This window comes from Podarcis tiliguerta, assembly GCF_965153285.1.
Source record: "Podarcis tiliguerta genome assembly, chromosome: 7".
In the NCBI taxonomy this organism is placed as follows: domain Eukaryota; kingdom Metazoa; phylum Chordata; class Lepidosauria; order Squamata; family Lacertidae; genus Podarcis; species Podarcis tiliguerta.
The window spans coordinates 10888144-10901681 of record NC_139540.1 but is presented as its reverse complement, the minus strand read 5'-3'; the positions used below and the strand labels follow the sequence as shown (position 1 = coordinate 10901681).

The 13538-nt window shown below is 45.7% G+C and overlaps 1 protein-coding gene across 4 annotated transcripts in view; it reads left to right on the top strand.

Annotated features, from left to right (window-relative positions):
• The window catches only part of EFR3A (EFR3 homolog A), a 99785-nt gene that overhangs the window by 58604 nt on the left and 27643 nt on the right, over nt 1-13538 (top strand). For all 4 annotated transcript variants that reach the window (XR_014513747.1, XM_083450520.1, XM_083450519.1 and 1 more), the window contains exons 13-16: nt 3104-3155; nt 4162-4334; nt 8326-8401; nt 10742-10903. Coding sequence is in view for 3 of the 4 variants with exons in the window: in XM_083450520.1 (XP_083306646.1) it covers nt 3104-3155; nt 4162-4334; nt 8326-8401; nt 10742-10903 (463 nt within the window). In the remaining variant the exon portion in view is untranslated. The remainder of the gene's footprint in view (nt 1-3103; nt 3156-4161; nt 4335-8325; nt 8402-10741; nt 10904-13538) is intronic.

Here is a 13538-nt window from a genome sequence, read left to right as displayed (position 1 = left end):
ATGGCTTTTTATTTTTCAGTTTTAATTAGGCATATCAGCCTCTAGAACTCTTTATCGGTCTGGTTATTGTCTGTGCTGCATACAAAGGAGCAGAGCTCTCTTAGCCCTCTTGGTATTTTTTTTTCTTTGAATGAGGCTAGCAAATGATGCATAATATATTAGTGTGCAGCATCTTAAAAAGCAGAGACATCACCTTGTCAACAAAGGTCCGTATAGTTAAAGCCATGGTTTTCCCAGTAGTGATGTATGGAAGTGAGAGCTGGACCATAAAGAAGGCTGATCCCCAAAGAATTGATGCTTTTGAATTATGGTGCTGGAGGGGACTCTTGAGAGTCCCATGGACTGCAAGAAGATCAAACCTATCCATTCTGAAGGAAATCAGCCCTGAGTGCTCACTGGAAGGACAGATCCTGAAGCTGAGGCTCCAATACTTTGGCCACCTCATGAGAAGAGAAGACTCCCTGGAAAAGACCCTGATGTTGGGAAAGATGGAGGGCACAAGGAGAAGGGGACGACAGAGAACGAGATGGTAGGACAGTGTTCTCAAAGCTACCAGCATGAGTTTGACCAAACTGCGGGAGGCAGTGGAAGACAGAAGTGCCTGGCGTGCTCTGGTCCATGGGGTCACAAAGAGTCGGACACGACTAAACAACTAAACGACAACAACAACATACTAGTGTGCAACTGAGGACTGTCCAGATAGCAGTTGCTCTCCCCAACCCTCTACCACATAGTTTCATGCTGCAGAGAGAAGCGATAAGTGGTCCGAAGCAAATTGTGCTCCGCTGTTCACTACTTCTGATTCTGCAGTGCCATTCTGGTTTTGCTGATCCATCTCAGGTCTGAGAGTTCATCATCAGAATCATTAGTGTTGTCCTCTTGCTTCAGGGTGTCACCCACTTTGAACTTACCCCCTCTGAACCCCCCAAAATAATACCGTTCTTTTGGATGGGACCTAAACAGAGCATCAACAGTTTCAAAGGACATGGGGATTTTTTGAGCATTCAAAGGGTCTCTTGTCTTCTTCTTCAAGCTTTAAGGAAGGAGGTCAGCAGCAGAAGATCTCTTCAAAGCCAGAAAAGTCTGACAGGTGTCTCTTCCTTCCTGGTAGCCAAAATTAATGGGCCCTGCCAACATAGTGACACTACAGTGGTACCTTGGGTTACATACGCTTCAGGTTACAGACTCCGCTAACCCAGAAATAGTGCTTCAGGTTAAGAACTTTGCTTCAGGATAAGAACAGAAATCGTGCCCCGGCAGCGCGGCGGCAGCAGGAGGCCCCATTAGCTAAAGTGGTGCTTCAGGTTAAGAACAGTTTCAGGTTACGAACGGACCTCCGGAATGAATTAAGTACTTAACCTGAGGTACCACTGTACTGGTCTCTTTTTCCACTTGGGAACACGAGGTGTATCTAAGATGAATCCCAACTTGGGAGTTAGGCGGGATATAAAGACATCAAATGTTGGATCAATCCATCAACCTCCGATGGATGTTTAAGAAGGATTGGGCCCTGCATCACTTTCGCTGCGTGTGTCGGCCTAGCATATTGGTAGCAGATATATATACAGTGGTACCTCGCTTACAAGTAGGGACGCAGGTGGCGCTGTGGGTAAAACCTCAGCGCCTAGGACTTGCCGATCGCATGGTCGGCGGTTCGAATCCCCGCGGCGGGGTGCGCTCCCGTCGTTCGGTCCCAGCGCCTGCCAACCTAGCAGTTCGAAAGCACCTCCGGGTGCAAGTAGATAAATAGGGACCGCTTACTAGCGGGAAGGTAAACGGCGTTCCGTGTGCTGCGCTGGCTCACCAGATGCAGCTTGTCACGCTGGCCACGTGACCCGGAAGTGTCTGCGGACAGCGCTGGCTCCCGGCCTATAGAGTGAGATGAGCGCACAACCCTAGAGTCTGTCAAGACTGGCCCGTACGGGCAGGGGTACCTTTACCTTTTTACCTCGCTTACAAACACCTCAGGTTACAAACACTTTGGGTTACAGACTCCGCTAACCCGGAAGTAGTACCTCGGGTTAAGAACTTTACCTCACGATGAGAACAGAAATCGTGCACCAGTGGCGCAGCAGCAGCAGGAGGCCCCATTAGTTAAAGTGGTACCTCAGGTTAAGAATGGTTTCAGGTTAAGAATGGACCTCTGGAACGAATTAAGTTCGTAACCAGAGATACGACTGTACAGACATTCACCACTGCCATGGTCAAGGCATGCTTAGAGTTCAGCAAGAGTCCAAGATTCTGCTTCTCTCACCGCAACCTTTCCACAGCTATTCCTGGCTATTGCTTTAGAATTGCTAGATACCTCCACTTTCTGGCGAGGCAAATGTGGAAACACAGAATACTGTCTTTCCATCTCTTTACACCGAGGCTGTTCCACTGCCGGCTGCCCAGCTCGCAAATCACTGGTTGGTGCATTGGCTGGGAAACAAACCCAGGTCAACTGCTTGGAAGGCTGGCCTCAACTAGAGCCAGGGCTTTCTCGGCTGCAGCTCCAACCTGGTGGAACGCTCTGTCACAAGAGACGAGGGCCCTGCAGGACTTGACATCTTTCCGCAGGGCCTGCAAGACAGAGCTGTTCCACCAGGCCTTTGGTCAGGGTGCAGCCTGACTCCCTCCTTTGGCAATCTTTACAAAACTTTAGTTTATGGTTGCCATCAATTTTGATTTTAATTCATTTTATAATGTTTTATAATGTTGCACTATTTTAGTGTTGTTAGCCGCCCTGAGCCCGGCTTTGGCTGGGGAGGGCAGGATATAAATAAAAAAAATTTTTTTAATTATTATTATTATTATGCTCACCACTTCGGCCTTCAGAGTTCTCGTTTGAATATGAATGACTTAGGCATCACTTCTGCTGGTCAGTGTGGATTTTAACTAAAATCCAACAATTTACAGCATTTTGCTCCTTGGGCCACATGGATTCTTCCAGCTTTTGCTTCTGTTCTGAGGCTTACTATTCCAGCTTGCCATTTTATCTTAACACTTATCAAGTTCTGCATCCCACCACCAACAGCTATGAAAGTTGTTATTGTTTATCTTTTTAAGAGAGAAAGAAGTGTTGATTCAAATTAACTTTGGTTTTCCCCTCCATTTCCTTTAGGGATTTGGGAACCAGGCGAATTCAAATTATGTTGCTGAGATCGTTACTGATGGTAAGTAATGGAGGAAATTGACATGATGGCTTTTATATCCTTATTTTAAAAGATCCATTTTACAGCATGGCTAAGTAGGGAGAATAGCCACTTCTTTAAACTCGAAGCAAAAGTAAAGGAGAGTGGTGTTTTCCATAGGACTAGGCTACATTTTCAAATACTTTTGCAAATTACTTGTCTGGTTATCTGTGAAACTGAGAAATGCTGAGAGTTGAGTAGGCAGGGAGGTTGTTGTAAATTGGTTCTTCCTTTCTTTTTTGGTTTCCACTGCTGTTCTAACTAGAGATTACACCAGTGTTTACTCCTTGTAAACCATTCAGCCAACCATTGGTTTATGCTCTTACAAAGGAGTCATTGCAGGGGCAGCCAACATGGCCGCTTCGACAGGAAGCTCACTTTAGGTGACTTTGTGTCAGTCACCATCGCTCAGCCTAATGTACCTCACAAAAAAACCCTGTGAGAATAACATGAACTGAGAGCGAATCATGTGTACATCCTTGAGCCCCTTGAAGGAAAAGCATGATAAAAATCTACTTAAAACAAAAGAACTACAGTGGTACCTCTGGATGCGAACGGGGTCCGTTCTGGAGCCCTGTTCACATCCTGAGCAGAACACAACTCACGTCTGCGCATGCGCGGATCATGAGTCGCTGCTTCTGCGCATGACATCATTTTGAGCACCTGCGCATGCGCGAGCGGCGGAACCTGGAAGTGACGCGTTCCGTTACTTCCAGGTAGCCGCGGAGCGCAACCTGAAAACACTCAACCTAAAGCGACTTTAACCCGAGGTATGACTGCACATTGATTTTTGGTGGGTTTCTTTTTGTGCAGTTGAATGGGTTCAGCTTTCCGTCGTGCAGTTTGTGCAGCTGAGAGGACACAGCTCCAGCCTGCGCAATTGGTTCAGTTAAATGGGCACAGCTTTTGTACCCAGCTTTTGGCTGTGTGATTTGTCTGAATCATTTCTTTGGTGTCTTCTCTTTACCTTTTCTTTGATGCTTACCAGGTCACAACAGGATACAGTGCCAAGACCATTTCTGCTGCCCTGCCCGCTCCTTTTCTGGATCCTTTGCTCTCTCCTTCACTCATGGATGACTCTGAACTCAGACAGCTGGTCCTGGAAATACTGCACAACGTTATTGATCGGCACGACAACCGAGTGAAGCTCAGAGGGATAAGGTTAATGCTTGAGTCTGACAGGGTCTCAGTTGAGTCCTTATGCAACAGTAGCTCATGCCAGTGTACCATGGGAATCTCGGATGTAGATGCTAAAATTGGTGGCATGCACAAGGAGATTAATCCATCTCTGCCAAAACTCCCATTAACTATGTTCCTTTTGCAGTTTGTGCACATAAATCCCCACTCTTATAAAGCAGTGGGGAAGAAGTTTGTTTGGTCTGCATTTTGATGCAAACCTATCTAATTTGCAGTTCTCAGGTCAAGAAGTGAACCAAAACACAACTGTCATTCGAAATCTCCACTTCTCCAAACAATTGTGGTGCACACGCTAGTGTAAATTACATACAAAACTACTATATTGGGCAAAATTCCTGGGTAACTGTACCTGAATTTTTGCATGGGATATTTAAAGGGAGGGGAATCACATATGGATGCAGAAATGGGGAAAGATGTCAAGTTCCGCAGGGCCCTAGTTTCTTGTGACAGAGCGTTCCACCAAGTCGGGGCCAGTACTGAAAAGGCCCTGGCCCTAGTTGAGACCAATCAAACCACCTTGCGACTTGGGACGTCCAAAATGTTGTCATTTGTGGACCTTAAGGTCCTCCGTGGGGCATACCAGGAGAGGCAGTCCCGTAGGTATGTGGGTCCTAGGCCGCTTAGGGCTTTAAAGGTCAAAACCAACACCTTAAACCTGACTCTGTACTCCACCGGGAGCTAGAGCAGTTCACATGTATAATGAAGTATACTAACTAATTTTACTGGTGTTGGCCAGGGAGGGTGGGGTATAAATAAAAAAAATATTATTATTATTAAGTTGGGATTTGTTTATTTTTTTGTTCCAGTATATATCACTTTGCACTACCCTGATCTCTTCCTTACTGTCAGCTTCCCCACCTCCCAGTTATCACTTCCACCTGTCATTACAGGCACAGATCTATTTCTAGCACTTTTTAAAGCCTACTGAGACTGCAATCATACATGCACTTATCAGGAAGTTCCACTAAACTAAATAGGAGTTACTTATCATAGAATCATAGAATTGTAGAGTTGGAAGAGACCCCAGAGGTCATCGAGTCCAACCGCCTGCAGTGCAAATATCTCAACTAAATCATACATGACAGACGGATTTCTGTATAGCATTTCCATTTCTTACCCTTAACACCAAATACAGGCCAGAATATAATTTCCAAACAACAAATTAGGTTCAACAAAATAATATTAACATTCTAAAAAGTAAAACAAAAACTGTGCATTAAGCCAGTCTTCTTTGACTTAAGATTTGGGAAAATAAGAAACAGAGATTGGCAGATGCATCCATCCCTGACCAGAAATAGGCAGGGCTTTAGAGCACAGTAGTGTGGCCCAAAGTCCATCCATCCTGCTATAAATCTGCCCCCCATCCTGCTTCACTTTTGCTCCTCTTGTTGTCGTCTTCCAAGGAAAGGAGTAAAAGCTGGAGAGGGACCAAACATTGTCCATATCAGATTGTCAGGTGGGTGGTCAAAACAGATAAACATTAATGCTTATCAGGTCCTTGGAGGCCTTCAGGCCTGGTGCATGGCATTTATGACACTTCTATGGTCTTGGGACCCAGTCCAGCCCAGATTAATTTTCTGGGTGTCCAGAAGACAATTACATACGATGGAGTGTTTCCAAAGTATGTTGAGAGAGTGGTGGCTAATTTCCAGGAATGCCAGCAGAGCTGCACCTAGCTGAGCCCCAGGAATACAACCCATCACACTTGCCACCATTTGCCTTGTCTTGAAAGACCTACATTGGCTCCCAGTACATTTCTGAGCACAATTCAAAGTGTTGGTGTTGACCTTTAAAGCCCTAAAAGGCTTCTGCCTAGTATACCTGAAGGAGCGTCTCCACCTCCATCGTTCTGCCCGGACACTGAGGTCCAGCGCCGAGGGCCTTCTGGCAGTTCCCTCCCTGCGAGAAGTGAGATTACAGGGAACTAGGCAGAGGGTTTCTCAGTAGTGGCGCCCTCCCTATGGAATGCCCTACCATCAGATGTCAAGGAAATAAACAACTATCTGACTTTTAGAAGCCATCTGAAGGCAGCCCTTCAGTTTTTAATGTTTAATTGCTTTTATAATCATCATCATCATCATCTGTTTGGAGCCGCCTAGAGTGGCTGGGGAAACCCAGCCAGATGGGCAGGATATGTTGTTGTTGTTGTTGTTGTTTCATGTGGGGAAATGCTGAGCTGGATCCAAGGGTGCACATCCATATGTGGGGCGCCAAAGCTAAAACTGAGTGCAGCCCCACGCCCTTCTCTTTCTCCTTGGAGACAGACCCATTCAAACGAATGGACTTAAATGTGTTACGCCCACTGATGTTGGTGGGTCCTCTCTGTACTTGACTTATTTGCATCCAGCCTCCTTGCCACTCTCTCCTTTGCCCTTGTTTTTTCCTTGTGGTCATCCACATGAAATCGAGCCCAGGGCCCCAGTTTGGCCTGCCCGTGCATTAAAGACTGTACAGATTAAATGAGACTAAATCCATAGATATTCTTCCACTAGTGTCGCCTCTTATGCAAGCAGAAGCCCAAAAACTGCTCTAGAACCCTGCAGGAATTCTAGTGCAAATGTTCGTGTTACAATTTTGTTTCTGCTCATGGTGGTTCTTTGGATTCATTCCTCTAGCAATAGATGTGGTAGCCCAGGCTATTTGTACTTTTGTTCAGAGCTCTGGTTTCCACTGAAGGCAGGCAATTAATAATGTACTACCAGCCTCGAACATAGAATTGTTTGGGTACTTTTAAGAAACCAAGGAAATCAGCGCAGTTTTGAAGGGTTCTGTCAGGGAACTGCCATCGGAGCGGGAGGTGGAGAGGAGGCTCCCGGACGATGGTGGAGAGTGTCCTAGTAGAAGGAGGGATAGCCCATCCGCTGGGGAAGGTAATCAGCGTAACACCAGTGGGAAAGGGGAGGAGATGGAGGAATCGGAGAGGTGGCTCCAGGACTCTTTGCAGGAGACCAGCGGAGAGGGCACGAGTACTCCGTTGCCCACACCCACCTCACGCAGAAAACTTTCACGCAGGCAACACGGGGGAGGAGACTGGGCGTCAAACAGCTTCTATGCTGGAAGCGGTTTAAGACGGATTCTGCCAGCGACTGAGGCAGCCACGGATCTTGAGGCTGTCCTGACAGAAAGGGTTCAACCATGCAACCTAGCCAGGAGTAAAGGCAACTTACGCACGAGCAATCCCTAGAACCATTACAGGTTCGGTCTGCCATCTTCATTGAAAATGGTGTCTGGTTGTATCCAGTCATTGATGAAAACCTGCTCCTTGATCTCAGGAACCATCATGCAACATTTGGTCTCAATATCATAGCTATCAACTTTTCCCTTTTCTTGCAAGGAATCCTATTTGGAACAAGGGAATTTCCCTTTAAAAAAGGGAAACGTTAACAGCTATGCTCAATATCTTAAGAGGTGTCCAGCTTTGTAAGTGAACAAGTTTTAAAAATATATAGCAAATAAGAGAAAACTACAGTAACAAATTATGTTTTCCAACTGTGATCAATAGATGCCATTTTTCTTCTGTTTTCCATGTTCCATTTTGTCAGCGAAGAGAGGAAAAGTGCAGGAATGTAACAGCTGAATGTTTTTGATGCAACAATTGATGATTTTGTTATCCAGGTGTCCTACCCTGAATGTTAAGTAGCTCTTCCAAATTGCTCCTGGTTTAATTAAGCTTGTAATTATATTTTTTGTTTTATACAAAACATAAAATGGACTATTCCTGTACTGAGTCATAATTACTTATGATTCCCCCCCCTTTTTTTTGAATAGGAAATCTATTGTCATTGCAAAATGTGGGTGTAATTAAAATGGAGATGACTTCGAAAATGCCTGGATAAATTAAATACTTTTCACAGCATGATTCCAAGTGTCCCCATCGCTGAGAAGTAATTTGCTTGCAAATTATAATTATTAATGCTGTTTTGAGAAAGTAACATACTGTTTTGTTTCTGCGCAGAATAATACCTGATGTTTCGGATCTAAAGATAAAACGGGACAAAATTTCAAGGCAAGATGCGAATTTCATCAAAAAGGTAATAATATCATTAAAGATCAAACCAATTGTTAGAAGAAAGAGATGTTGCATAGTGTTAGGTAAGGGATATAGGGACTCACTGCCCTGTGGGTAGAACCTGTGATTTGAATGTAAAAGGGCCCAGAATTTATTTTTGGCATCTCCTCTAAATGCAAAGTCTAGTAACAGAGCTGTGCTCCTTTCAGGCAGAGTTGACAATTCTGGGCTAGATGAAGATAAGATGAAGATAACGACCTTGACAGATTAGAGAACTGGGCCAAAACAAACAAGATGAATTTTAACAGGGAGAAATGTAAAGTATTGCACTTGGGCAAAAAAAAATGAGAGGCACAAATACAAGATGGGTGACACCTGGCTTGAGAGCAGTACATGTGAAAAGGATCTAGGAGTCTTGGTTGACCACAAACTTGACATGAGCCAACAGTATGACGCGGCAGCTAAAAAAGCCAATGCAATTCTGGGCTGCATCAATAGGAGTATAGCATCTAGATCAAGGGAAGTAATAGTGCCACTGTATTCTGCTCTGGTCAGACCTCACCTGGAGTACTGTGTCCAGTTCTGGGCACCACAGTTCAAGAAGGACACTGACAAACTGGAATGTGTCCAGAGGAGGGCAACCAAAATGGTCAAAGGCCTGGAAACGATGCCTTATGAGGAACGGCTAAGGGAGCTGGGCATGTTTAGCCTGGAGAAGAGGAGGTTAAGGGGGGATATGATAGCCATGTTCAAATATATAAAAGGATGTCACATAGAGGAGGGAGGAAGGTTGTTTTCTGCTGCTCCAGAGAAGCGGACACGGAGCAATGGATCCAAACTACAAGAAAGAAGATTCCACCTAAACACTAGGAAGAACTTCCTGACAGTAAGAGCTGTTTGACAGTGGAATTTGCTGCCAAGGAGTGTGGTGGAGTCTCCTTCTTTGGAGGCCTTTAAGCAGAGGCTTGACAACCATATGTCAGGAGTGCTCTGATGGTGTTTCCCGCTTGGCAGAGGGTTGGACTCGATGGCCCTTGTGGTCTCTTCCAACTCTATGATTCTATGATTCTAAGATGAGCCCTGCTGGGTCAGACCAAAGGCTCAGCTGGTTAGCATCCTGTTCTCTTGATGGTCTACCATGAGAAGCTGCCTTGAGTCCCAGTCTGGGGAAAAGGCAGGATAGAAATAAATATAACAATATTATTATCATCACCTACAACTCCCATCAACCTTGACATTTGGCTCCACTGGCTGGGACTGATGGGAGTCACGTTCCAAAATATCTGGAGGGCCACTTGATTGAAGAGGCTGCTCTGGCTTCCCCTGTATTGTGAATGTGCACCAAGTATTACCTAGTGGCTGCAAAAAACCTGACATAAACATACGGACATAAGGAGAGCCTGCAGGATCAGGTCAATGGCCCATCTAGTCCAGCATGCTGTTCTTACAGTGGCCAGCAAGATGCCTGTGGGAAACCAACAAGCAGAACACAAGCCCAAGAGCCCTCTCCCCTCTCATGGTTTCCAGCAATTGGTATTTGGAAGCATTGCTGGCGAGAACTGTCAAGGCAGAGGATAGCCGTCATGGCTAGCAGCCTGTGCTGGTCCCAGGGGGGTTACTGTGTAGCATGGTCTAAGTCCAGGCCTAGGTCGAGGGTAAGGAGGCTGTCTGTCAGGGGCGAAGCGAGGTCCAAAGCAAGGAGTCGGGCGTGGTCAGGAACTCAGGAGAGCAGGTCAGGGTGCCGGCAGGAACAGGTTACCAACAATGTTGCTCCCGCAACCTGGGTCTGGGCTGACTGGCCTTTGAGGCCTAGGGCGGCCCCGGTCCACAGGTGACTCACCTCTCCTGGCCTTAAGGCGAGCACTCCTCCTGAGAGAACCCAGTTCCCTCCGCCTCTCTGCCCTGAGCCTCTGCAGCTCCAGAGAGGCTGGAGGGTTACTGGACCCAGAGGCAACCTCACCTTCCCCTGACAGGGCTGGGAGAGGAGCACCTGCAGGCAACGGGTCCTCGATCACCCCCAGAGCCAGAGAGGATTCAGCTGGTGTCTGCTCCTGAGGATCCAGCACAGGTGAGGGCCCTTCAGGTTCAAGCCCCTGCCCCAGCTCAGCCGGCCCTGGAGGCAGGGACTCCTGTGCAGGCTGGGATTCCTCAGGTTCAGCCTCTGAATCCGATTCCCAGGCCATTACACAGCCATTGATGGCCACCTCCTCCATGAATTTGCCAATTCTCTTTCAAAGCCACCCAACCTGGTGGCCATCACAGCCTCCTGTGATGGAGCAAGTTCCATAGTAAAGAAGTCATTTCTTTTATCCTAAATCTTGCAATGAAAACCTTAATCAAGACTCCTCTCTGCTCTCTCTAGCATGGGCAGCAGCTGTATAGGCATGTCTACTTAGGATGTAAGGAAGAGGACAATGTCCAGAAGAACTTTGAGCTTCTCTACACAACGCTGGCTCTCATGACAATTGAACTGGCCAATGAAGAAGTGGTCATTGACCTCATCAGAGTGGCTATCGCCTTGCAGGTAGGGCTTTCGAAGTGCATCTGGACGGCTTTGTTGATATCATGTCAAAAGATTGGAATCCGTATTTCTGATCAAGAACGGTGCGCTTATTTTGTACGCTTTGAATCTACCTGCTGCATCATTTTCCACCTTGAGAATCTCACCTTCTTTTTGTACATGCTGTGGTTTCAAAATAAAGCTTAGTTGACTTCCGAGTTGAGCGCCAGCGATCATGGCGGCCCCCTGCTGAGCACCGGAGGGGGAGCTCCGAAAAAAACAGGGTTCTACCGCTACGGCGACGTGGTGAACCCCTGAAAACGTAGGCGGAGGAAGCCTACGTCCGTGGGACTCGGCGGGCACCAACAGCGATCCCCTAAAACGTTTCTGGGGCTCAGGAAGAGCTCCGGAGTGTGGAGGGGGTAACGCGGTGCTGAGAGTCAATCGCTTCTTTTTCGGAGAGACGTCGCACAGCCGTGATCGGAGGAGCGCTCAACTTCTTCTTGGGACAAATTGGATTATAAAAGAACTTTCCGTGAGTAGGAGAATTACAAATTTTAAAAGGGAAAGAAACAAATTAAGGAACTTTTGGATTTGGCAAGTTAAAAAAGCAAGCTAAATTAGAACCGAAGCGGTAAGGTTTAACCAGGAAGTCAGCCTTCCGCTCTGTATATAGCTGGAAACAAAGACTTTTGCGTGCCAAACCTTTAAAAGTGCTTTTGAAGAAACGGAATCTGGCGTTTTGATAAGGATCTTTTCCCCCCCTAAGTGGCAGGGAAAAGGGGGGGGAGGACTGGAAACTGTATTGCCTGCGTAAGAAAGAGCTGACTGTGGGGGAACCACCGCCCGGCGCGCCCGGCGCGCCCAGAACCACCGCCCGGCGCGCCCGGCTCTGATCTGTCAATCTGAAAACACAGGGTAAAGGAGGGACTGCGGAGAGAGACTCTGAGATTTTAAGCTCTGCAAACTGGATTATACTGTTAAAAGCTGAGACTGTTTAAGTCTTGTTACTGGGAGGAATTAGCTGCAAAGTTGCTGGGAAGGAGAAGGAGAAGACGGGAGCCATTGTTCCCAGGGGCTATTGTATCCCCCTGGTGGACATAAGGATTGTTACAAAGACTGATACAAAGAAACAGAAAGCAACTGGGAATTTTCCACTGTTTGGTTTTAAAATCTGACAGCTTGCTGCAGCTGGGAAAGTGACTGGGGACTTTCCACTGTTTTGACTTCAAGTCTGACAGCTAGCCTCAGCTGAGAGTGACCTTGAAATAAGTTGCTGTGGTATGGCAAGTGATAAGGGAAAAGTAGACCAGCTGCAGGAGAAGACTACAAGATCTGGGAAAACCTTTTACTCAGGAAGAAGAGCCTCTATACCTGACCCAATTGGAGGTGCATCTGTACAACCTAAACCAAAAGCTATGTCTTCAACTGAGGACCTTTTCAATACAGGATTTGCAAAAATTCAAGAATCATTAAATAAATTGACAGAGGAGGTTGTAGAAACAAACAAAAAGGTGTCAGAGACATCTTCTAAAATAGATCAAAATACAGCTTGTATTAAACAAAATACGAATTTAATTCAGCAATTATTGCAGGAATCATCAAAAACAAGGAAAATTGCAGAAGAAGCTAAAGCAGCTGCAGAGGCCACAGAAGAAAAAATACCACCGATTAACAGGCAACTTGAGGACTATAGAACAAGATTTTCCATGCTTGAATTAAAAGATAAACAAACGAATCTCAGGATCAGATCCTTGCCAGAAATTGAAAAAGAAGGTCTTAAGGAATTTCTTGCACAGGAATTTGCAGATTTCTGGAAACTGGATCTGGATAAAGAAGAAATCAAAATAGTAAGTGCTTTCCGACTGGGTAAAACAAGCAGGAGAATCAAGACAAGAGACTGTTTGGTCACCTTTGGATCTAAAGAGGAGAGAGATAAAATTTTGGGACTACATTTCCAAAGGCCTTTGGAAGTTGGTGAATCAAGAGTGGAATTGTTCAGGGACATCCCCAAACATCTCTTAGACCTCAGATCTAGCTACAGAGACTTGGTCACACAGCTGAGAAAGAACAACATCATCTTTAGGTGGGAGTTCCCTGAAGGGCTTTCGTTTAGTATAAAAGGAAGGAAAATAAAAATAAAATCAGTGGAAGATAAAGACAGATTTTTAAAGGACTACGAGGAGGACTTACAGAAGGAATTCTTTAAAGACCAAGACCCGTCCGATACACAAGAGAGAAAAAGGAGAGATATAGCTAAAGCAATCTTGGATTTGGACAAGACGACACCACCGGGACCAGAAGAGAAAGAAGACACATTGGGAGCTTCTGGAGGAATATAGCAGACCAATTTCAAGATGTCTCTGCAACTATTAAGCTGGAACTGCAACGGTCTAAACGTGGTTTCTAAGAGAAAATCAATTTTTCACATTTTAAAAAAAGAACAATTGGACTTGATTTGTTTACAGGAAACACATGTAACTAGGCTCCATAGAAAAATTCTAATTAATAAAAGACTAGGTCAAGAGTTTATTTCATCGGACAAAGTTAAAAAAAGAGGAGTGGTGGTATATGCAAAAGAGAGCCTAGCACCAAAATTAATTTTTAAAGATGAACAAGGAAGATATTTGGCAATTGAAATTCAACACCATGGACAGAA